Here is a 25,875-nt window from a genome sequence, read left to right on the forward strand (position 1 = left end):
ACGACAACCACCATCTACTTAATAAGCACTGTGCTAAGTGCCTCAGATTGCCAAGGATAGTGGAGAGCTGGTGGCAAGTAGAGGTTAAAATGATGAATTCTAGAGACAGGCTGCTATCTGACTCCTTCACTTACTTGCTATGTGATCTTGAACAAACTACATAAATTCTCAGTGCCTAACAGAATGCCTACCTCCTAAGGCTGTTATGAGGACTAGGTGTGTTAACACCTGTAAATGTTCATAAGGTGCCTGACACAGAGTAGTACTACCCACGTTTAACAGCTGAGGAGATTAACGTCTAGCAAAGCTTAAGGTCACACTTGAGGTGCAGCTGCGGTTCCCGAGGTCAGCCCGACTCCAAAGCTCCTGCTCTTTGGGTTCTCATTCCCATTCATTCTCTCAGAACTGAGAATGGGCTAGCCGCATCTGAAGGACAGCACAGTTACTCTAACGTTATTTTTTGTCTTTTCTCATCAAGGAGTTTTACTACGGCAGCATTAAAAAAATGTTTAAAATGCCAATCTAACATACTGCATTCCTTCAGTTCTGAGACACCACCACCAATTTTTCCATCTGTGAATCATATGTCTTACATTATAATTGGCAGTTTTTCCTTTCTTAGTAGCACATAAAATAATGGTGCATCTTACAGTGGATATCATCTTACATTTGACTAAACTAAGCCCAATGGTACCCTTTAAGGATTAGCCCTTGGTCTATGTTAAAGGCACTGTATCAGAGATTGCCCAGCAATCATAGCCTCAACCCCATTCAATCCCAATTTCATCACTTAAACTTCACCCTGACTGTCTCCTTACTGACCTTTAACCCATTCCTACCCAATTATCAGCTCCTACAGCTCTAACAGCCAGTCAGAGTTTTGGCTCAGGATCTGGGCTTGGTTTCCATGTTCCTTTGTTTTGGTTTAATCTTTCTGATGACTCAAGGGCTTCTAATCATAATGACCCCTCTGACTGACAAACCAGGGACACTTCCTCCTTGCAGACTCTGCTGATAGGTAGTTCTCACTCTGCAAATATAACTAGCACTAAGGGTAAGCTGAGAAAGTATTATCTGATAATAGAGCCTTGCCAGAGTCTTTTTCTTTTTCTCCAACCTCCGAAGCTATTTCTATTGCCCCTTGAATAAGTACTTATCTGATTCATACTTGAATTTTTTTCCCGTCTTGGCCTGAGTGCCTCCATTCCACATATGGTCAGTCTCTTCATAGAAGAAAAAAATGTCAAGTTTCACATCATCTTTTCCCTGGAAAGATAGTTCCAAGCTGTCTTCTACCTAGAGGGAAGAAAAACACCTTCACAGACTGAAACAAAGGAAATACACATTTTTAATTTTTTTAAAAATTTTAACAAGATTTTATTTACTTATTTATTTTTAGAGAGCGGGAAAGCAAAGGAGAAAGAGAGGGAAAGAAACATCAATGTGTGGTTGCCTCTCATGCACCCCCTACTAGGGACCTGGCCTGCAACCCAGGCATGAGCCCTGACTGGGAATCAAACTGACAACCCATTGGTTCTCACGCCAGCACTCAATCCACTGAGCCACACCAGCCAGGACGGAAATGTACATTGTTTAAAGAAACGTAATGTTTTATATAGAGTATTGATTTTAAGATACATGTTTTCAAGTAGGAGCACCTCTGAAATTGGGATGCATCAGTAGCATGCCATTATTTGATTTCTTTCTTAAATGCATATAAAATAATGCTGCTTCTTAGAACTGATGACAACTCAGGATAATGACTTAACAGTGGTTAAATTATCACTCTACAGAACACCCCATTCCTGAGCCCCCTTCGGACTAAAGAAAGAAAAGAAGCAAAGACAAATTACTCCCTTTAATAAGTTCAACATCGGGAAAGAAGTTTTTCATTATAATCAATATGTAAGTACTGAAGTAAACGTTGTATTACAGAAACCCATATACAGACCATAGATCATTAAAATGTGTACATGAAAAAAATAAAGTTAAAGGAACAAACAATTCTGAGTATTTTCCTAAAGAAACTTACCCTATAAAGACTTATGTTCCCATTGGACATGATGCATCTGCCTGCTACAGAATCAATCACATACTTATTTATGCAGATTTTTCCTTCCAATTAGATACAGAACTCCTCAAAGGTAACGACTACAACTTATCCACCTTTCTGTCCCGGGTGCAAAGCACAGCGCTGCTGATGTTTGCTGAATGACTAGAGCACTACTGCTTTGACTTGGACCTCAGGAAAATATTTTATTCATTTTTAAAAAATGAACTGGAAGGTTTGTAATGAGGAAAGTAATTTTCCAGTGACTAAGCACACTTCTACTTGATTTCCAGGACAAAACCATTCCGAGAACAAGAAAATTAATAGTAAGGTGATTGCAGGGGCCCAGAGGCTTAGGGCATCAGAATCAAATTGTGTAAAAGGAGATTTCATCTAAGCCACGATGACCTATTCCTAGCTGACCTCAGAAAAAACTGCTATGACCTAGGACAGATGAAATAAACAAGAAATTCAAGTACTCTTTGAAATGAGCCTATATTTCTAACCCTTAGCAATCAATGAAATGTTTTGTGTTGAAAATGCAATGGGGCCTAAGTGAACATACAACTAAATGAATCGTGAGAAACAATGTAACTTCAGGTAGGGTAGGTGGGATTCTTGCTTATTATAATAATGTACATTATGTATTGTATTAATTTTATACTATGTTGTTGCCTAACATAATGGGAATATATTCATCTGCAAGAGCCCAAGGTCTTTCTCTCTATCATTGTTAACAGAGAGCCAGATTTTGTAGTTTTTAAAATAAATAGTGCGGAGGTCACAAGTGCTAGCAAGCTTCTGCCTAATCCATCCAGGTGGATACCAAGTGATACAATGACGCATGCAACGTTCTTAATCATTGCTGGGTTGTTTAATACAAACTTTACTTTTGAGACATGTTACTTATTAAGTAAAATAGATTAGTATTACTGACCTTCCCAAATTTGTGTTTGAGTGGAAGTCCTGCATCCTGAAATGCTGAAATAATATTAGATTTGTAATCTTGTATAAAAATTCCTATGTCGACATCTTTACTATAAGAAATAATACTGCACTGTCGATACCATCCTAAAAAAAAATAAGAAAAAAAATAAGAAAACTTCTTAAAAAAACTTAAGTTTGGAAAAAAATTAGTCATTGTTATAATGATGATCTTTGTAACAGTGGATTTTATCTCAGAGGATTAGAGTTAGAGTGCTTTACTAAAATTATATTTTAAAAATTAAATCCCAAACTGAGTCTGTACTTATAGGACCCATCTGTTAAAAAACCAATCCTTTCCTCCTTCCTTCCTTTCCTCCTTCCTTCCCCCTCCTCTCCCTCCCGCCCTCCATTCCTTTTACTGGACTGAGCACTAAGCATCCTCAAAAATTTTCGTAATGTGTCTTAATTTGAGGATAAAGTAATAGCTTTAATAATGTTAGGTGGGCCATCCACTTAAGAAAATTAGACTTTCAGTTAAGATGGAGCATAGGTAAGTAGGTGAACATGGCTCACCTCCTCGCACAACCACAGCAAAATTACAGCTACACTACAGAACAATTATCACTCAGAACGGTCGAAAAATTGAGCTGTGTGGAAGTCGGACAACTAAGGAATTAAAGAAACCACATTCATCCAAATGGATAGGAGGGATGAAGGGCCAGAGATGCGGAGACATGGATACATGGAATGGGCTGGTCCCAAACCCACTTGTGGTGGATATAAAACAAAGGGATATTTCAGGAGCGAGGGGTCCCAGCCCCACACCAGACCATGTAGCCCTGGGTTCCAGGACCTGGAAGATAAGTCCCCATAACGTCTGGCTGTCAAAACCAGTGGGAGTTGGGTTGGTGGAAGAAACTGCAGGATTCTCAGATGTCTCCTCTTGGAGGGCCCTGCACATGGATGGACTCAGACTCACTCCCTCTAGCCTCTAGCACTGGGGCAGCACCTTTAAGGGCACCGGTGGCATATGGGGAGGAACTAAAGTGTCTGGTATCAGGGCGAGAGCTGGGGGACAGCTTCCTCCCAAACAGAACTGCAGATAGCGGCCCTTGTACCTTTTCTGAGCCCTCCCCCACACAAAGCCACAATTCTCGGCACCACATCTGAGTCTCCATCAACCTGGCCCATATGCTAGGCCCTGCCATGATGATTACCGAAGGGCCTACGCCATCCAACTTATGGGCCCAGTCAAACTGGTAACAGTGACTTTTCCACATGAAGGGCTGGGCCAGGTGCAGGCTTCAGACCCCTCTAGATCCACTCAAACAAGGAACAGCTGAGCCCCGCTCCTGCTACCTCTCCCACAGTGGACCCAGACCCAACACTAACAGCAGCCATCTTCATATTGTTTTATAGTTTATGCCAAGGGGCCCCCGAAAGAACACAGGTGGAGGCTGACCTTGGCCTGCACCACCTGGGAAACCCTAGCACCTGTACATCCAGCACACAGTTACAGACCACATCAGACACCACCACCCAACCATCTCCACAAGCCACATAGGGTGGTGGTTGTGGGCCAGGGGTCACAGCCAGTCCTACCAGCTGTCTTAGCTGGGTAAAGCCCTCCTGTTGACCCGCCGACAGCAATGAAGACTCATCATCAAGAGGAGGGTGTACTGAGCCCACAAGGAGGGCGCACCTCAAGTACCCAGCTTGGGGGATAGGGGCGGCTGTGCCACTGGACCCTGTAGGACACCTACTATATTAGGCCATGCTACCAAAACATGGAGTCAAAGCAGCTCTACCTAATACATAGAAACAAACACAGGGAGGCTGCCAGAATGAGAAGAGAAAGAAATATGGCCCAAATAAAAGAATAGAACAAAACTCCAGAAAAAGAACTGGAGTTTTAAACAAAATGGAGATAAGCAATCTATCAGATGCAGAGTTCAAAACACTGATTATAAGGATGCTCAAGGAACTCAGTTGGTACTTCAAAAGCATAAAAATGATTCAATCAGGAATGAAGGAGACACTAATTGAAATAAAGAACAATTTACAGGGAATCAACAGTGGAGTGGATGAAGCTGAGGATCAAATCAATGATTTGGAACATAAAGAGGAAAAAGATGCCTAATCAGTACAGCAAGAAGAAAAAAGAATCCAAAAAATTGAGCATAGTGTAAGAAGCCTCTGGGACAACATCAAGTGTTCCAATTATTGCATCAGATGGGTGCCAGGAGGAGGAGAGAGAAAGAGCAAGAAATTGAAAACCTATTTGAAAAAATAATAAAAGACTTTCCTCATTTGATGAAGGAGATACACATACAAGTCCAGGAAACACAGAGTCCCAAATGAGATGGATGCAGAGAGGACCACACCAAGGCACATCATAATTAAAATGCCAAAGGTGAAAGATAAAGAGAGAATCTTAAAAGCAGCAAGAGAAAAGCAGAGAGTTACCTCCAAAGCAGTTCCCATAAGTGTCAGCTGACTTCTCAAAAGAAACTTTGCAGACTAGAAGGGATTGGCAAGAAGTATTCAAAATGATGAAAAGCAAGGACCTACAACCTTAGATTACTCTGTCCAGCAAAGCTATCATGTAGAATCAAAGGGCAGATAAAATGCTTCCAAGACAATGTAAAGCTAAAGGAATTCATCATCGCCAAACCATTATTGTATGAAATGTTAAAGGGACTTAAGAAAAAGATCAAAGCTATGAACATTAAAATGGCAATTAATACATAACTATCAACAATTGAATCTAAAAAACAAACTAAGAAACAGAATCATAGGTATGGAGATCATTGGGATGGTGGCCAGTGGGGCGAGGACAGGGGTATAGGGGAATGGGGAAAAGGTGAAGGGATTGAGAAGTACAAATTGGTAGTTACAGAACTGTCAGGGGGATGTTAAGACTAAGTATAGGAAACGGAGTAGCCAAAGAACTTATATGCAGGACCTGCGGACATGAACAGAGGAGGGGGATTGCCTAACGGAGTGGGGGGTGCTGGGTGGAAGGGGACACAAAGGGAAAAATTGGGACAACTGAAATAGACTAGTCAAAAATAAAATGAAACTAAAAAAATTAAATTACTTTTGAGAATGTTTAATCAGAAACCTTTAAGGATGAAGCCTGCTTTTAAGATAGGCTAAAAATATATAATTTAGTTATTTTGCCTAAACAATATCCCTTTCCTGAGTAATAATTTATAGAACTTAACTGATCTGCATAGCTCATGGGTGACGGATCATACAAAAAGAAGAGCTGTATCAACCTCACTTTTTAGCATACTGTCAAAAGATATTTCTAGTTATTTACTATGATACTGCACCTGATTAGATACTTCTCAATCAGGTGCTGTGGTACTATTTTAAAAAACAAAAATTATACCTTAATATTATTAAGGGCTCCTTGGTCTCCCCTATTATCCTTTGAAGCCTTCCATCCAAATTATTTAAAAACTACATAAATGCCCACAATTACCTTTATAGGTACTGCTATTGAGCAATACTGTTTGGAATTCTACACTTCCATTTTATTTTAACATGAATCTTTAGAAGCCTAGGATGGGGGTGTCTCACCTATAGTTTGAGGAAAATCTACAATCCACATCTGTAAAAGAATGACAAACTATTAAAAATGGAAGGCTGTTGCCCTGGCCGGTGTGGCTCAGTTGGTTGGAGCGTCATCCCCTAGACCAAAAGGTCTCAGGTTCGATTCCCAGTCAGGGCACAAGCCCTTGTTGTGGGTTCGATCCCCAGACAGGGAGTGTACGAGAAGGCAAACAAACAATGTTTTTCTCTTTCTCTTCATCTCTATCTAAAAACAATAAAAAAATATCCCTGGGTGAGGATAAAACACAGTATGGAAGGCTCTTAATTTTATAAATGCCCTTAAATAAAAAAAAAAAAAAAATGGTGCTAAAAATTCAAAACAAACCATGACAAATGATTAAGAAATATTTCTGATGACAAGTATATATCACATGTGTGTGAGAGGCACTATATTTTGCCATGTACAATATGCTTCTGTGAATAATATGTGCCCATGTTTTTGGCCCAAACTTTCAGAAAAAAACTTTAATTTTAATTCAATTACTTATTTATTTATGTTTAGATACTTGTTTTTTGTATTATAAAGGAATTTTAACATTTATTTTTGAACATATTATGGTATAAGAAATGTTATGTAACAAATAATTACACGACACAAGAACAGATACAAAGTATTTCAGATGCTACCTATATATAATGCTCATTCTTATTTTTCCCTCAAAAATTTGGGCAAAAAAGTATGCAGTATATACAGCAAAATACAGTACTCTTTTTTTTTGGCTTACTGTAGTTGTATGCTCCTCGTTAAGAAGAACCATGTGAATTTTCCACAGAGTCTAAGAGCAAAACCAAATATCCCAGTTTACGACTGTTGTTCAACATCATTATTAATGGGTCTCCTTTTCACTCTCAAAAGTCTCTTGAATTAGAAATAAATTATATGGTAATTCTATAAAAGCAGGATAATTAATTTTTATATAAATACAGTTATAATTAAGAAAGAACCCAGCTATAACCAACTGCAGTTATAAACAAGAGAGAATGAAAATAACAACATTTAAGATTCTAAAATATTCGAAATTCCAAAGAACTTTGATGGAAAGAGATCCAGAAATCTTTCTCAGACTGTAAGAGCAACTTGCCTGCGGACTCTAGAAACTACATTTCCCCACCTCTGACCGGGGAGAATATGGGAAGGCAGTGATGTCCCATCGGGGGTGCTACCAAGAACCTGGAGAAGGGTTGTGAAGACCTTATGGCCCTCCCTTCAATGTTCCTCTCAGGAGAAAATTTGGTGCAAGCAACTTTGTATCATGTGTAAGAAAAGAAGTTGAATAGTTTGTTAAAAAAGCAACAATAATTGGGATAGAAATAATAAAATGCTAATCAGAATCCATTGTAGTCCACATGTTCTAATGTACATTTTATACACGTGAATTATAATTTTTGGTAAACACAAGTATGGCCTTCCTAACTCATTTTCTGTTTCTGAAATTAATTTCTTTAAAGAAACCTATAAATTCTTGCTCCACGCACTACATTTATTCTATCTGTACACAGGACACTTAAACGATCACTGACATTTTGTCATCTCCAGCAGTCCTCCCTGAAGCCAAAGAGGACAAATGACACAAAGGCAAATGCAAAGCAACAAAGATGTTACCCAGACAAGTTCCGCTGCTCAGCCAGAACCGTACTCCCAATTTCTTTAACGTTTTGGCTGCGAGCTGCAGCAATTCCTTTGCACTCTTCCGAAAGGCCACAGCTTCCGCGGCGCTGTCTTCAAGGTGCTGCTGCAGGTGTGATAAAGAGTCAGCTATTGCAGCCATTTCTAAATGCCTAGAAATGTTTCTGTGACATCGAATTAAATTTGAAAATTAGTCCCATATATTCTTCTATTATAAAAATGAAGCTTCAGAGTTCCCTGTTGGTCACACATTTATCTTGTAAAATAAGTCTATAGGAGAAGACTCTAGGAGACAAGTTTAAAGGGGAAGGAACAGAACCAGGATGAGACCGATACCTTTATCCCCTCCCTCCTCCACTTCACAAATTCTACAGGCTGGTTAAGTAGGGGAAAAGAAGGCTGATTCTGAGAGCTACCAGCATATCTGAAGCAAAACGTATTCTTAGGCCAGGTGTCTGGATATTTCCATATTCCCTGCTTATTTTTTTACTGGAACTCAACAGACTGGAGCTCATTAATTATTTTTTGATAATTAACAAAATCAAGTCCAGAAAAATGTCTATTACCTTAGTTCTAAACTTCTTGGTAGATTCAGAAATAAATAAAAACGAAACAAAGTAAGTTAGGAGAGCATGTCCCATCGTCCCCCTACCCACCCCCCCTTAACTATTCAAAACTAGAGCCATTAGGTGAGGTGGAGCAAGCAGGCGCACAGTGCCGGCCTGGTGTCGGTGTCAGAGCCTGAGCAAGTGATGGGGCTGTCCACACGGAGGGGCAGTCCAGTGTGGGGAGTCAGAGCCAGAGCAGGGTAAGGACAGCATCCACACAGGAGGGGGCGACAGAAATGCGGGCAATTCAACACTAAGTAAATACATTAAGGGTAATAAGAATCGGGTTTCTCACTGTTGCGAAGGGAGTCACAAAGGTGGCAATGAACTGTATGCTGTTTAATGGATGTAAATTAATTAGACTGGAGATATCAATATGAATTCATAGAGCTTGATAGATAGATAGATAGATAGATACAGAAATAAATACACACACACTCTACTCCTGAGAGGACCTGTGTGCAGCCAAACCCAAGTAGCAATGAGCACAACTGGCATCCACATCGTGGCTTCTAGAAGATACCAGTACTCGGAGAAACGGCTGGTTCCAGGGTTACGGCGGGGAAAGGACAAGGTACACCTCAAGTATCTGTGCCAAAAAGCAAGAAAGCGCTCAAAAAATGATGGAGATATGTCAAAAAGGCACAGAAGCCATCATGAAGGGGTTCCCAATGGCCAAATTATACAACTGGCCAAATGGAACAACTAAGGACCAAAATAATGAAAACAATTGAAAGAACAGAAAACCATGAGTTCACACTGATATCAAAAATTAAGGGGAAGGTCTGATGATATTGACAGTACTTACATATTTTTATGTAAATATTTTACTGTTTTACATAGTTTTAAAGTAGCTTCATGCCAAATGCTATTAATTGCCAAGGTGAAAAACAGAAATTTCACAGGCGTGAGGCTAGCAAACAGCACTTCGATGGAGTGATGGACCGGAACGCCAACAGAAGAGGGCCACGCCCAGGTCATGCACCGCCTGACGGGTGCGATGCGGAGGGCAGGATGCGGAGGGCACCGCATCGCGCCTGTGTTATTCCTGGGAAAGCTGTGCAACCTGAATCCAGCGTGAGGAAAGCCCAGACAAACCCCAAACGGGCGAACATTCACAAAATGTCTGGCCTAAAGTCCTCAAAAGTAGAATAGTCATGAGAAGTCAAAAAAGAACTATGAAACTGTTTGAGACAGAAGGAGACTAAAGAGACGAGGAAATTAAATACAACCTGTGATGCTAAACCAAATCCTTTTGACATAAAGGTCATTACTGGGACGATTAGAAAAACATGAATGGAGATTAAATGGTAATAATCTATGTGTTAATTTCCTAAATTTTGTATTAAGACCTCTAAAGAATATTCTTGCTTTTAGGAAATATTAAAGTTATAGGGCACATGACTTACTCCCACTGGTTCAGGGAAAAAAATACATTTGTATATTATTTCCAACTTTTAAAAAAGTTTGAGAATGTTTCAAAACACATTACTATTTTTAAAAAGCTTGGAGGCTGCTTTGTGAGATTTGTAGAACGGTCCACTGCTTGCTTTACACCAGGAGAGTATTTACGGCGGTTTGGCGCCATCCAGTGCTCACTTACGCATATTCACTTTAATTTGAAAAAGGACCCTGCTGATTATTTTTAATCACAGTTCTGACATAAGAAATGATGGAGAATGACACACTTATGAGGATGAAAATTTTACAAAGTTATTAGTTCCATCAGGCACTCTATATGAGTAATGCCAATACATTAGCACGAGAGGCACAAAAACAAATTAGGGATCGCAAGTCTGCCCTGCTGCAGGGAAGGACAGAGATAACACCCTGAGGAATGAGTACAAAGCCCCCCTGATCCTGTTACGAACATAAACTTCCAGATGGCATCAGAGTCTTGCTTTGTGATGGTACTTTAAACACCACAACTATGAGGCTATGATAAACTGAAAAGCCCGCTGAGCATCAGTCATCCATTCTCTTTACTCAAACACTGATTCTTTGCCCTAAAAATCTTGCAAGAATGAAAATATGGAATTAAAAAATGATACTATCTTCATGATTTCTCAGCAGTTCGAGACACTTTCCATTTACACTGCTTTCCCACAAAGATCAACACCTGAGTCTGGGCAAATGCCTGCTAGCTAATGAGTAGCTCTAACAAATGTCTCTAAAAATCATCTGATTCAAATGAGCACCTTCTCCTCCGTGCACTCTGCCATGATTACAGGATCTCTGTGCCAGGTACCATGCTAGATACTGGGGCTACCGAGGTGAGTAAAGTAAGATGTCTGCCATCAAGAAGTTCACATAATCCTGTACATTCACAAGTCACTGGGATGATTACTATGACAGAGGTGGCAGCCCGAACAAACTCCCTTAAGGCAGAAAGAGTGAACGGTAAAGGTCAAGCCTCAGATCACATCTCTTCTGCTTCTTGTTACCAGGTGGTGGGGATATGATGGGCGGTGCTGGCCTACTAGAGCAGGAACACACCACTCCACACACGTGGGTTTCCAGCTTTTCATCCATGGGGCCGACTGGGTATGTTTCACAGCTCTGCAGCCACACAAGTAAGGGAACAGGGTAAGGGAGGCTCACTTGGACCATCAGGCCTGGGTCCTGGGGCCGGCACAGCCTATGAGCAAAGCCTCACATTTGCTGGTGCTGGGCATCTGACCGGTGATTTTCCCATATGGTCCTGTCCTTGTGTACAAGCTTTCTTAGAAGGAAACCCCAGAAAAAAAGGCACGTGGAAGAATTGAGGTACCAAAACCCCACTGTAAATTTCACTGTTTACCCAGTATTTCTGTTTCATGTCATCTCTTAGAGCTGAACTTCCATGCCCTTCAAAATCACCTTTATATCCCCAGGGTCAGCAGAGTGTCTGGGAAACAGGCTTTCAATAAATGTTTATTGAATTGAAAGCTAGAGCAGCAGAATAAAAGTAAAGTTCAAAAGCACTTGGTCTTTGTGTAGCATTTATCTTCAAAAACCTTCATAAACAAAAAATTTCATACTCAATGCCAACCCTCCGAAAACCTGCATTTTCCATGAACTATTTTCTATGCTTTTTCACACGGTCCACTTTCTGCAGTGGCTTCATCCTAGCTGGAGCACTTCAAGAACAGAACACACCATGAAGTGTATGGGCTGTCCTAGCTGAAAGTAGAGGCCAACGCCAAACCTATCAGAGTCTGTCCATATAAAACAAGGTCTCCACAAATATCAAACAATATTAAATAGTCTCTTAATGTTTCATGTACTTTTAAAACAATTAAAAGAAAACAGATAAATCAAAAAATGTTTTCTACTTATTTTCCATAATCCCCTTCATCTCCCCTCCCCCCAAAATACTAGAAACAAACACATTTCCTTTCATTTAAAAACTATACTATGTGGTTATCTCTAACCTGGAAGAATGCTCGAGCCTCTTTATACCTACACTCAATAAACCTAGAGTGTGGCATTTCTTCTAGAAAGCGCATTGGATCTTTTGGAATGAGAATTTCTAGTCCATCAACAGTGATGTGTTGTAATTCTGGCCTGAAAACAAAAGTTAAGATTTATTATAAGGATTTAAATCCGAGTCGTACTGATAGCCTCTTCAAAATATACAACATAAGCAAAATAGCTAAACATCAAGCATATTTTCAATTACTTCAGGTATCAATTTTTAAGATCTACTCTCTTAGCTGCTTTCAAATGTACAATCCAAATCTACAGTCACCTGTCTGTATATTATGTTCCCAGAACTTATTTTTCTCATAACTGGAAGTCTGTACATCTTGACCACTTTTAATACCTAAGTATACATCTACGAACATACTTTATACCCGGTGTTTGAACTCCTTATAAATGCCATCATGAGATCTACGGTTTTTTATGCCTGCTTCTGCCCCCGACACTGGAGCATTCATCTGTCCTGCTGCTCAGAGCACTAGTCCGTTCCTTTCCCTGCTCTACAACACGACTTACTGTATGAATACACAATGTTTTGTTTGGGGGCATTAAGAACAATGTTGCTATGAACATTCTCATATACATTTCCTGGGGCGTTTGGGCCTGAGCGTCTTCCTGTTGAATATTTACATTTCAAAACTGAGTTGTGTGAACCGCATATTAGATTTAATTTTTATATACATATAAAAGAAAAGGGTAGGAATTCATGACTGGACTATACAGGTTTCACATTTCCCCTTTAGACCCCGAACTTACCTGTCAAAAGCTCCCGGATAACGACCAAACTGTAACTTTCGAAAAGGAACAAATTTCTTGTCAACGTGTCTTTTGAGCCGCAGATGGCCGTGCCAGAGGTAGTTGCCACTCCTCTCGTGAAAGACCACCAAGTGGATGGCGTGAGTGGCCAGCTTGCAGATGTAGTGCAGGGGAATCTCAGTTCCGGAAAGCGAGTCTATCCCATCGAGCCGGGGATCTTTGCTCTCTGTCTTTAGACACTGAAATCCCATATTCTCAGCTATCCGAAACCAGCCTTCCTAAAACCAAAGAAACATCAAGCAAGAACATTTAAAACCAAACACTAGTAGAAAAACTAGGATGGTTCTTATACTGAATTAAGCCATACATACTTTTGTGCTAATCTGTTCTTTGCCTGAAGATTTAAAAATGAGGGTGGTGAGGAGAAGGAGGTGGTGGGGGAAAAAAGAAAAGTACCAAAGAGAGAAACTAAGTCACTTGGAAGACATGTTCAAAGACTCTATGAAAATGCAAAAACTTTCCCTGGAATGAGAATGCTCATTTCAGTGTTCTCTGATTAGTGTCTACAAAATAAATCTTATATATATAAGAACAGCACTTAAACTTGTAGTTCTCAATGTAACTTCTAATAACCTTTAGCTTCAAAATGTGCTTGCAAAAAGTAGCACTTTCATCCTATAGTTTATAACCCAACACCTTAAACTGCTACTACACTACAAGCCCACCATAACACAAATCATTAGGAAACAGACTGAGACACACTATAAAACAAAGTGCATTTTCTAACATCATTAGTTGTAATATAAATCTCACATAACAAGACTAATATTCCCTTTCTTCTGAAGCACTGGTTCTCCAGGCAAGTGATACTGTATCCATGAAACATTTAAAAATGTTTGGGGATGTCTTTGGTCATCACAAAGATTGAGAAAGACAAACCTGGCACGCAGAGGCCCAGGCCAGGAACACTAGACATCCTACAGTCCAAAATGTGACCGTCAGTCCTGTGCCCTGCATAATTCAAATGTCCTAACAGACAATCACGTAGTGAAAAACTTGTTCGTAATTATCAGAGCCTCCTTTCTCAGGAATAACATAGCCCTGCTGGAGGAAAAACGATTTTGCTTTTTTGTGGTTAAAAACTTACTCATTTCTTTGGAAAACCGCATTAGTAACCACCAAGTCACTCAGTAACATTTGAAGCTATTGCACTTTGGGACCCGACTGATACATGCAAGCATGTGAGTTACTTCATTGTGTTTTTCAGTGTAGCCCTTCCTGAGCACTTATACACTGAAATACACATCCCCTTCATTTCTATCTTATATTATACTGAAGACATTATATTGATTCAGGGGATTATGTATGCAGATAGGTTAAAATTTCTATGAACTTCATTTCGGGAAAATAAAGGAATATTATAAAATACTCTTTGTAAAACAGGTTTATAACCCTTTCGGGCTCTTTGATGAGGAAATCAAACAGGCCAACAGGAGCGACCTGCAAATACTGACATGTAGAAGCGTCTCCAGTGCAGAGGCCGGCACGCTCTTACTACCCTGCCGTGCCGCCCGCCAGTTAAGAAGGCCTGGCCCTCACCAAAAACTCCCAATTGGTTTTCGGTGTCTCATTCTTAAATATGAAAGACAAAGATCAACAAGCATTGTAGAAAACCCGTATCATGAAAAGCAAATAATAATATCAAAAATAAACATCCAGAAAAAAAGGGATTTGCAAAAACAAAATTCAGCAGAGCAAAAAAAAAAAAACTAAAAAACACTTTAAAATCTGCAGAGTAAAAAACAAAACTGTACCCATGTTATTATGAGAAATAATAAGAGTATACAGAGCTCTTAGAAAATAAAAATATAAAAATTTCAACCAAAAATATGAAAAAATCAATGAAATCGTTATTAAAAGTAGAACAGAAAACGAGATAAAAAATCAGAGAGCAAAGATAGGATAATGAGAGGATCAATTCTGGAAGTCCAACACCCAAGTAATAAAAAGTTTAGAAAGAAAGAACACTTTTATCCAATACTATCCTGGGGGCCCTACCTAAATCGAAAAGACAAGAAATTAGGTGCAAGAGTTGGAAAGGAACATACCAAACTGTTTTTTTGTGCAGAGAATATAATACTCTATATTCAAAGAGAGAAAGAGAAAAAGAGAGAAAGGGACAAAAAGAGGACAGGGGAGAAACTATTGAAATTTATCTACAGAGTTCAGAGACCGGTGCAGTTGCTGGGAAAAAGATCAAAATACAAAAGTCAACAGCATTCTCATCCACCTATAAAAATGAATTGTAAAAAAAAAAAAAATATCTATATTAATCCCCCCTCCAAAAAACCACATAAGGTAGCTAGAAATAAATCTTGTAAGAGATGTGCGAAATCTGTAAGAAAAATTAGAATATTCTATTAAATAATATCAAAGGACACCAGAAATTAAAGGACATATGTTTCATGTTAATAGATAAGAAATCTTAATATTTTCACGATGTCAAGAGCCCCTGCATGCTTTTGCTTTCTTGGACTAGCCTGGACTAGCCTGGATGACGAAAGACACAGGCCCAGGCACCTCCACTGCCACATGACAGCCGGCCATCCTGAGCAAGCACAGCTGCCTAGCTGATTGACAGCCGCACAGGTGAGCCTCAGCTGACCCTAGTAACAGAATCATGAGCTACATAAGTGGATGTGGTTTAGGCCATTAAATTTTGGGATGATTTGGTACACAGCAGAAGCTGAATGCTATATAAGTCAAATTAGAAATCAAATGTGCAAGTAGAAAGAGACATTTTTGATATATAAGGTTTCAACATCCCACTCACCCTTTCTCAGAAGAGAATTCCTAAAATGTAAGGGGAGTTACAGAACAGTATCTGCACAGCAGATCAGTCTGTGTTAGGGTAGAAAGACCAGCAGCTCTTGGAGGTATGTCACCAGGAAAAAAAAAAAAGGAACTGAGAGATTAGCTGACATGACAGAAGAGTACCAAGAGTTTTATATTTCTTTGCAGAGCTCACACATGGATTATTCATAGATACATAAAAAAACTAGCAAACAACAGAGAAAAGAAGAACTGCCTAAGAAACGAAATATAATGAGAGTACACGGGGTAGCATCCCCGTGACTATATGTTCATAACAAGGTAAACGCTGACTACTGGTTTAAGTAAAGAGTGTGATGTGGTCATTTTAGGGTAGTGATGGCTGAAGAGAGAGAGTGTGTGGGCATATGTGTGACAAAATAGATATGAGTTAACTTCTCATAATTCATAATCTAAACATGAAATATTAAAAATAGGGAGCATAAATATTTCATTTATAAGTGAGAAGATAAAGTAGACAGCAGAGTTGAGAGTGGCTGGTGCTAGGAGTGGAAATAAGGGGTGTGGAGAGAAGAGGCACATACACCTTTTTCATCATGAGCTTTTCATTACTATTTGACCTTTTAAACTTACTCAAGTACAATTTTGATTAAAAAATAGAAACTACATTTAAAAAAACATGCTCTAAATTTTCTATAAGTTTAAATATTTTCAAAGTGTAAAGTTGAGAAGAAAGAAAAAAATGAACAAGAACTGTAAGTCGGAAGTAAGTCAAAGGTGAGAGTTGGGGCAACGGAGCGGATGTGCAGCATGCCCGCTGACCCAGAGCCCGCCATCACCTGGAGGGCAGCCTGCCTCTCAGGGGTCACAGATCCCACTGCCTGTCACCTGGAAGGCAGCCCGCCTCTCAGGGGTCACAGATCCCACTGCCTGTCACCTGGAAGGCAGCCCGCCTCTCAGGGGTCACAGATCCCACTGCGGAGCCAGTGGGCATGCTACCACCGTGGGGGGTAGCGGGGGCTGCCTAACTGGTTCAGTTCATTTAATCTGATGCTAACTCCTCAGAGTGAAAAACAGTAAAGTTGGGAATTTGGAGGTATTCCAAATAAAGAAAGAAGTAAGCAAAGTTTTAGCATATTCGATTGAGGCTTTTTTTTTTTTTTGACTACTACTGTGTGACTTAAAATATAAGTTTGAATTTCTGGATACACCTAAGAAGCACCCCACTTGAGTATCAAATGAGTCCCGTGCACTTGGACAAGAATGGCGCTACCAGTTAGGGATACTACCTTCACTTACACCTTACGTGGCAGATCCTGACAATTCATCACCAAATCCCTTCCCACCTGCTTGCCCGCACTGACAGAAAGGCCAAATTCCTGTCTCTTCAGCCTCCTTCACAACAAGGAGACATATGAACATAGTTCTGGACAGTGAGCTATAAGTAGCTGAGCAAAATTTTACTTCCAAGGATGGATAGGATCATCATCCCCTCCTGTCGTCTTCCTGCCTTGAACATGAATGTGACACCCGGGGCTACACCAGCCATCTCGTGAAGATCAGAGATGAGAAAAGGACTTCAGTGATGCCAGGCCTGACGTCACTAGGAAGGTGAATTAATACCAAAAGCCACCAATCTTTTAATTTCTTGTTGTACAAGAAAAATAAATTCCCTATTTGCTTAAGCTATTATTAAAATTCTTTTTTATTTTTCAGTTACAGTTGACATTCAATATTATATTAGTTTCAGATGTACAGCAGAGTGGCTGACATTTATGTAACTTACGATGCGTCCCCCAATAAGTCTAGTACCCCTGACACCACACACAGTTATTACAATATTATTGACTATGTTCCCTGTGCTGTACTCTACATGCTTAAGCTATTATTGTGCTGTTACTTACAGCTGAATATATTCCCGACATAATTTATAAAAAGCTTTTAGAAAATTTTTAAATGTTTTACATTTTAAACTGGTATTCTCTCATTCTACTCTGTAAAAGGCTTCCTACTATCTGAAAGCAGATCATCTTACCTCATTCTTCCACAGGTGATACTGCAGTGCAAATGTAGTGAAGTCTCTTGGAACACAGAAAAAGCTGCATTCTGAAGCGGCGCCATGAGAGGTATTTTTGACTTGTTCCAAGTTTTTATTAATCAATTCCAGAATCAGAGGATCAATAAGGAACACAGGTACATTTTGGCTCGATGTTAGCATAATAAATTTTTTAACTGCACGCTGTTGAGAGGAAAAGAATCTCCTTAATTCTACTAAACCAATACAATATCTTAGTAAATTCTATTCATTGATCTCATAAGTATATAGAGTGTTTACTCAACAGACACCATCCTTATTCTTAGGCTAAAATAATAATAAGACACGGTCCCTACTCTCAGGAAGTACACAGTCTACTGAGGAAGATGAACAAATATTTACAAACCCAGGTAAAATATATGCACCATACTATAAAGTACAGAACAGTAAGCTACTGATTAATTGTACAACAAAAGGCTCAGAAAATCTTTGCAGAGAAAGTCGTTATCAGAAAGGAAACGTCAAGCTTACAAATTATTCTCTTGGTATTAGCTAAATTTTTTTTAAGCAAAAGTGGAAGATGAACTACCTCATCTGTCAGCTTTTAAGAATCAGTCATGGCAACCTATGCAAAACCAAAAATCAATTTTATGTGCCACTTTCCGTCACATTTGTAATGCTATCTAATAATCTTCCTAAGCAAAAGACCCCAACTAAAATACATCGCCTGCTTGACCATTCCCATATACACTTTGACTTTCCAATAATATTGCAATATTTTTAAACATTATTGTGTTGGGCAGTAAGTAGAATACTGAAAAAATATATTTTAAAATTAGAATAGAAACAGACTAAATTGTACTGAGGAGTAAATAATACTTAAGCAAAAATAAATAAAGGGTGCACATTATTGTTTAAAAGCCTACTTCAATGAAAGCAACTTTGACCTCAAAGGGATGTACGGCCTTCAAAAATGAAAGAAAATTACACAGACTCGTTATGAACACAGACGCAACAATACTTAACAAGGCACTGAAAATCAATTCCAGCAGTTTCTTAAAAAGAGACCAAAACAAAAAAGTAAATATCATGACCAACTAGGATTTATCCCAGAAAAAAAGAGCATTTGAAAATCAATCAATGAATTTCATCACATCAACAGCTTAGAGGGGGAAAATCTGTGAGAATTTCAATACAGAAAAAATATTTGACAAAATTCAATACCTATTCATAACAAAGAGCTCTCAGTAAACCAGGAATAGAACACGTCCTTAATTTGATAAAAAGTAGGAATGAAAGATCTATCACTGAGTTGTAGAAGTTCTTTACTTATCATAGGTACTAGCTTATTTTTGTGAGATGTGTTTGAAAATATTTTCTAGTCTGTGGCATATTCATTTTCTTAATGCTGTCTTTTGATGAGAAGTTTTAAATTTTGATAGCCTAATCAATTTTGTTCCTTTTTGGCTCTTGCTTTCTGGGCTTTATGCTAGGAAAATAAAAGAAAGAAGGGGTTTTGAAGGAAAGATGGTAAGTTGACAGATTCAAGTACAAATAAGGTGCTTAAAAAGTGGTTATGGAAAGACTCTCAGCTTGGTGTTAAATACAAACATGATGAGCACATATACGGCTTCATTATGGTTACTAATATAAATACAGATTAGGGCAAGGTCAAGGACAGATTCTACAACTCACCTTCTAAATACGCCTTCCAGCTTGTTTTCAATGCAATCATCAATGGTCTTTGGAAACAGATGTCCAATTGACTCTAAATCCAATTAACTCTAAATCAACATGACTATTTTCATCTGGCCTTCAGTAATTCATTTCATTTACAAGAAAGAAAAGTGTCTGTTTGAAAACAGGATACGCTGCCGCTAGAACAGCCTATTCACCTGCCAGTGTATGTAATTTTATCAGAACCTAAAAGGGCTTGGTGGGCCTTGTTCTGAGGAAAGGCTAGTTCCTAATAATGATTGTCTTCTCCCTAAGTGCTCTCAAGTTACCTGCTTAATAATTCATCCTAGAATTTTATCAGGGCTCAGTGTCCCACTTATCGATCAGACTTCATCTTTCAGTCCTTCTAAAATATTAGAACAAAAGGATTTCAGTTCTCCCTTCCCTACAATTTTGCAACTATTATAAAGAGTGAGTTTTAGTACAGTGAGCCACTCTTTTAAGTTTTGGCTCATGTACCTTGGACGTGAACCCTTTCTAAAAAATCCATTATTTTCTTCCACCTCAAGGATCATTCCTTGAATGAAAACGATGAGACTGCCCTAATTTTCTCTGTTATGTTAAACTTTAAATGAAATACAAATTCCATTTTAAAATATACAGTGAGTTGGTACCCCTGCTTTATATATAGTAAAGGTTTTGGAAACGTTGTAGGTTAATCCAAACAAAATAAATTACAGTCCCGCTGAAGCTGTTACAGCTTTAAAACTTTTTCTGAACATGCTCTTTCAGTTCCCATGTGAGGACTCAATAAATGGAAAACCTGGAAAATTTGTATCACCATAAACATCCTCACATTTTAGAATGTTAAAATGTATGATAGAGAACCCCCATTATCGTCAGACAGGTCTACTTCCTGGCCTATTGGTTAGATACTGAATTCCACATCTCAACAAATTATTTCACTCACCGGACAATAAATCTGGTCCGAGTCTTATATGTGTGTTTTTCTTCAGGGTGGGATGGAGGGAGAGTAGGGCTAGACCGAACATAAAACATGCCCCCCCCACCTTTTTTTCATCTGCGAGAGTCTTCACAATTGTGACTGTCAGGGAGTATCAACCCCTCAGACTGTCTGAAGTTCCCAGGGCAAAGCAGCTGCTATTTTTCACAAACTAAAAGTTCACACTGAAATATCTATGTGTGGTGTCAGGGGGTGCTGCACGTATCAGGGGGATCACTTGGTAAGTTATGTCAATGTCTAACCACTATGCTGTACGTGTGAAACTTGTGTAATGTTGAATGTCAACTATGATTGAAATGTTTTGTTTAATGTGTTAAAGGTCACATTGATACAATACTTCCAGACTTGATAGTTGAGGAGCCTAATAATAGAATATCCCAGACTTGACCCTTAAGAGAGTGGTTCACACCCAATCATCACCAATGACCTAAAATTATCACCAGTACTTTACTGGTATTGGTGATTTGAAAGCCTGCTTTTAATCCACAGTCTTTGATGTCTCAGGTTAAACAGAAGCCAAAGACTGAGAAATAGCTGGTCATATCCAAAATATATGCTAACAGGATAAATGTAATTTTGTAAGAAACTATGTTTTACAAATGTGCTGGGCTCTGAAATTTGTCAACCAAAACAGGCATATATTGTAATATTGCTAGTTTCCCTTATAAAGGAAACAGGTTGAATAGATTTTTTTCCTCATCATTATTTCATAGTTCTTAGAAACATATATATTCATTTGGGGGACTACTATAGTGAGGGTTTGGAGGCAAAGAGAATCTGGGCTGAGTCACTTATTAGCAAACTAACCTGAATCTCTCTAAGCTAACTAAGGATGACAATGTTCTGGCTTGTTAGCATTTCCATAAGGATTAAATGAGATACTGCATAGAAAGCACTTGGCACAGGCCCGGCCCCTTCCCCTCGACCACCTACCCCTACTCCTCAGCAAGGCAGCCATTATCCTCGCCATCCTTCAACAACGACTTACTGAGTACATAAACAAACAGACTAAAATGAACACTGTAATTAGGAAGTGCTTGCTTATTGTACATACCCACTGCATGCCATCAAATCCAATTCGGCTTCCTTTGGATTTTGATAAACCAGCTCCATTCTAGGAAGAAACAAAAGAACATTTTAGTAAATCCGAAGCCCCATAACCAGCACGCAACATTACATTTAGGGTAGGCAAGAGATTCAAACTACATAACTGGCTCATAATCATTACTAAGCATTCTGAATAAGCTTTGACCTATTTTCACACAGTCAAGAGCTAAGAATTCTGCAATTATACAACTAGCCAAGATCGGAAACAATGACCGATTGCAGTAAGTTAATTAGGTTATTAAACAATAAAGTACAGATGGCCAACATCTCTAAACTAATTAATTTCCGTCTAATAAACAGTAAACTCTTGGCTTTTCCGAATCTCTTTGGAATCAGGCCTTATCCATGCAGCTCCATATCCCTAACTTCGGCTCATCTCCACACACTGGGTTAGTGTTAGTACACCTTGGCCAAGTGGTAAAAAGGATACTTATTGAGCAGCTCCTTAGGGTACTGTGTTTGACATTTCCATATATGAATAGTGTATTCCCATCTATCCCACATAACAATCCTGCAAAGTAGACATTATTTATGTTTCACAGACAGCTCCAGCGCCCACACTTTTCCTAACATATATCGTAATTTCAAATGTTGAGGTTTTAAAAAATGGATTAAACATCACTGAAATCTAGCACCTTTGATATTTAATGGGCTGTTACAATAACATCGTTTGAATAATATAACAATAACACTTTTGAATTGCTTATCACACCCAGGGATGAAAATTGCAGTAAGAAATATTTCTGCAAAAATTTGAGAAACGGTGATTCATTTATGTGCTGCAAAAAGGAACTATATTAGGAAAATATACAGCTAAATTGAAGCCCAATGATGAGAAAGAAGAAAAGAAGCTACCTTTGCTGATAAATAGTGCTTGTAGTAGTATAACTGAAACAGCAGAAATGCAGAACTTGTCAAAGTTAAAAGCGCCAAAATCACGTTCTTATTGATTCTACTCATTAGTTTGCGGTGCTCATTTGGTTGTCTTTTGAAAGTGACTCAGTTGGTTTCATCTTTTTGGATAAGGAGATAGTCTTGTTTTCCGTGAACAAAATGGTATTTCTAAAGAGACAAAAACCTGTTTTTAGTTTTTCACTTCTAATAATCAGCAACAGAAGAAAAAGTTATCTGAAGTTTATAGAACATTCTTTAACTTGGTAATTTCCTATACTAAAGAAATAACCAGTTATGGGACCAAACATTAAAGAACAAATATCCTGCCCTGACCAGTGTGGCTCAGTTGGTCGGGCAGCGGCCTGCAGAAGTGAAAGGTCGCCAGTTCAATTCCCGGTTAGGGCACGTGCCTGGGTTGCGGGATTGGTCCCAGGTCGATATTTCTCTCTCACCTCAATGTTTCTCTCCCTCTGTTTCTCCCTCCTTTTCCCTCTCACTAAAACTAAATAAATTAATTTTTAAAAAAAGAACAAAAATGTTTACTGTGGCATTCTTTACAAATGCAAATAACAAAACCCTAAGTAGGATATTTATAAAAGCTGACCAACAGAGATTGGGGGGCTTCTGCCCCAGAATTCCGATTGAGTAGATCTGGTGTGGGGCCCCTGAACTTGCATTTCTGACAAGTTCTTAGGTAATGCTGCCGCTGCTGACTGTACCAGGACCCACTTCCACAGGTAGAAGAAATTGAGAAAGATTTTGGTCAAGGAACGTCTGTATGATGGTTCTTTGTTTTTTGTGATCTAGGATGTGATCAGTTTTTACAAATTTCCCATGTATGTTTTGTTTTTCCAAGTGCAAAGACCGTGATAAAAATTTTTGTTCCTTCATGTTTAGTCCCGATTATTTCTTTAACAAATTTAATACAGTTCTATTTCTTCTTACCTCCTCTCTACTATTTGATTCTGGTTAAATATACAGGGTCCGGCTGAAATAACACCTGCTTGAGTGTGGTTGGTAGGGTAATAATATGGGTGTAATAATTTATAGTTTCAATTTGAACATTTCACCTAAAATGTCATATGGTGTGCTTGAGTGTGATATTGTATGTTACAGAATTACATGCATATGACTTTATAATTAAAAAAGGGGGGGGGCGTTATTCGTGCCAGACCCTGTATTTAGTTCTCCAATGGTTTATCCTTATTCCTTTAAATATACCAAAACTAATGTCTAACCTCTGTCTTTTGTTCTCCAGCTAAAAATAAGAGAAAACAACAAATTTATACTACCTCCTGCCTTCCCTTTCAGTTCTTTTATTGGTTATGTCTACCTTGTCATAGTTCTATTATAACCTCAACTACAAACTCAGTTATTTTGGTCTTATTCTTAACTATGTTCCTGGCCCTCCTTTTGCTGTGTCATCCCTGTTCATTTCCTGGATGGCTGATCTTCATCTTCTTGCAGTTAATCTGAAAGAACTTATGGGTACTATTTACCTTGAGTTCTAGCTAGCATTTTCCAAAAAATGGTTGTCGGTTGAGTTTGGTTTTGAGGTCCCATTTTCTTTTCCCTTATAAAGTTCATGCCACTTTCCTCTAATGCTAAATATTCCATTGACAATATCTGGTCCTTCCCCCAGCACTGCCTTATAGGTAAGTTGTTTTAATGGGATGAGCAAAGAACGTACTCCTTATCTTTGAAATTCAATTTTTAAAAAACTAGTACGTAATGATGTTGATGCCTGTATATTCGTTTTCCTTACTGTGTGCCCTATCAGTCTGTACAATCAAGATTTCTTTTGTCCGTGCAAAGTTTTTTTAAAGTTGTATGTTTGAATATTTTTTCTGTTCCAATGTTTAATTCTCTATTTCCAAAACTACAAATAAGCACTTGTTTCGTCTCCTTCCCTTCCCGTTTCACTGGTGGCAGATGAAACCCACACACAAACATGAAGGAAAATGTACGGGATGGGAAGTACAGGTAGTTCTCAGGCCTTTCTACAGCCAAGAGCAGCATTTCATACTCTGTCAAGCTCCCCTTTGCCCTTTCACATTATCGCTGGTTCTCTAAAGGTGATGGCATGAAAGACTTTGCCACCTGTCTTATCCCGACATCCTACCACCACCATCACCCTTTTGAGAATCATCTGGGTAGGGATCTGTTTGAAAGAATATGTAACTACCTGACATTTTTATTCCACTTCTCCCCACGCCTGCCTTCTGGTTCACCTCTCCTGACGTTAGAAGCCCTCAGACAAGAAATGACCAGCCCTGATACCTAACGTAGGTTCATAAGATGGTGTGTGCTAAACTGGTCCCCTCGATGCTACTAACCTACTGTGGGACATTGGGAGATGAGAGGGAGGCATGGGTGGTATCAATCAGACAGAACTGAGATTCAGATATCCAAATACTGCAAAATAAAGCAGAGATGAAAGAGAGTGGTGTTAGGCAAAGGCATGTTTAGAGAGATGAGGTGGCAAATTGGAAAGTATAAAGAGAAAATGCTTCTGACAACATATTCAGGGTTAAAACAAGAAAAAAACAACATTTTCAGTTGTTCTAAGCCATACAAGGCCTCGAAGATGTTTAAAAATTCTTCTCTCATTCTGTGGCTCAATGGACAAATGCTCATTTACTACAGCCCACTTTGAAGCAACAGAATGACGTTAAACCGGGTTGTTTTAATTAAGTCAAGTCTTCCCCTCATGAATTCATTGCTTCATTGAGACCATCTGGGTACTGATCTCAGTAAAACTATAAAGCTAACAGAGTCAGACACAGGGCTCAAAGGGTATCAAGTTCTTGGCACAACAAATAAAAGTGTGAATATATGTACATATGTAATATCTGGATGTTATTCAAAAGTACCAATTTTATTCTCCATCATCTATCTCCATCCTCACAGACTCACGTTTTACAGAAGAAGCACCACCTAGGCCAACATCACTTTACAGAGAACAGGACCTAGAATCAAATGGAGCCCAAGAGACTAGTTATTGGCAATACCGCGGCCACAACTTGAATCACCTCACTCCCAATACACTACTGCAGTCTGGAATCGTAACCGAATGCTCATTTCCGTCAACAGCATTTAAATTCACGTTTTAGAAAACCTGTTCAAAATAGCAATCACCTAGATCCAAGAAATCAAGTCCCGTATATTGCTGACATTCCCCTCATTCCTTTTTTCTTCCTTTTCAGGACATACTGTACTCTTTCCACTTGGGGTCCCTTCAACATCTGGCAACAT

General features: G+C 38.9%; 1 protein-coding gene across 7 annotated transcripts in view; it reads right to left on the bottom strand.

Annotated features, from left to right (window-relative positions):
* FKTN (fukutin) overlaps positions 1-25,875 on the bottom strand; it is a 43,588-nt gene that overhangs the window by 16,595 nt on the left and 1,118 nt on the right. For 4 of the 7 annotated variants that reach the window (XR_011651139.1, XM_071221272.1, XM_071221270.1 and 1 more), the window contains exons 3-11: positions 25,537-25,589; positions 22,582-22,788; positions 21,674-21,733; positions 17,919-18,122; positions 13,052-13,329; positions 12,247-12,379; positions 8,202-8,331; positions 2,988-3,121; positions 1,169-1,296 (exon numbers count right to left, since the gene is read on the bottom strand). Coding sequence is in view for 6 of the 7 variants with exons in the window: in XM_071221272.1 (XP_071077373.1) it covers positions 1,169-1,296; positions 2,988-3,121; positions 8,202-8,331; positions 12,247-12,379; positions 13,052-13,329; positions 17,919-18,122; positions 21,674-21,733; positions 22,582-22,686 (1,172 nt within the window). In the remaining variant the exon portion in view is untranslated. Of the gene's footprint in view, positions 1-1,168; positions 1,297-2,987; positions 3,122-8,201; positions 8,332-12,246; positions 12,380-13,051; positions 13,330-17,918; positions 18,123-20,080; positions 21,184-21,673; positions 21,734-22,581; positions 22,789-24,956; positions 25,117-25,536; positions 25,590-25,875 lie in introns of those variants that run through there. The other 3 variants (XM_053922035.2, XM_053922049.1, XM_024560029.4) reach the window with 3 other exon arrangements.

Source organism: Desmodus rotundus, chromosome 1 (assembly GCF_022682495.2).
Source record: "Desmodus rotundus isolate HL8 chromosome 1, HLdesRot8A.1, whole genome shotgun sequence".
Taxonomy (NCBI): domain Eukaryota; kingdom Metazoa; phylum Chordata; class Mammalia; order Chiroptera; family Phyllostomidae; genus Desmodus; species Desmodus rotundus.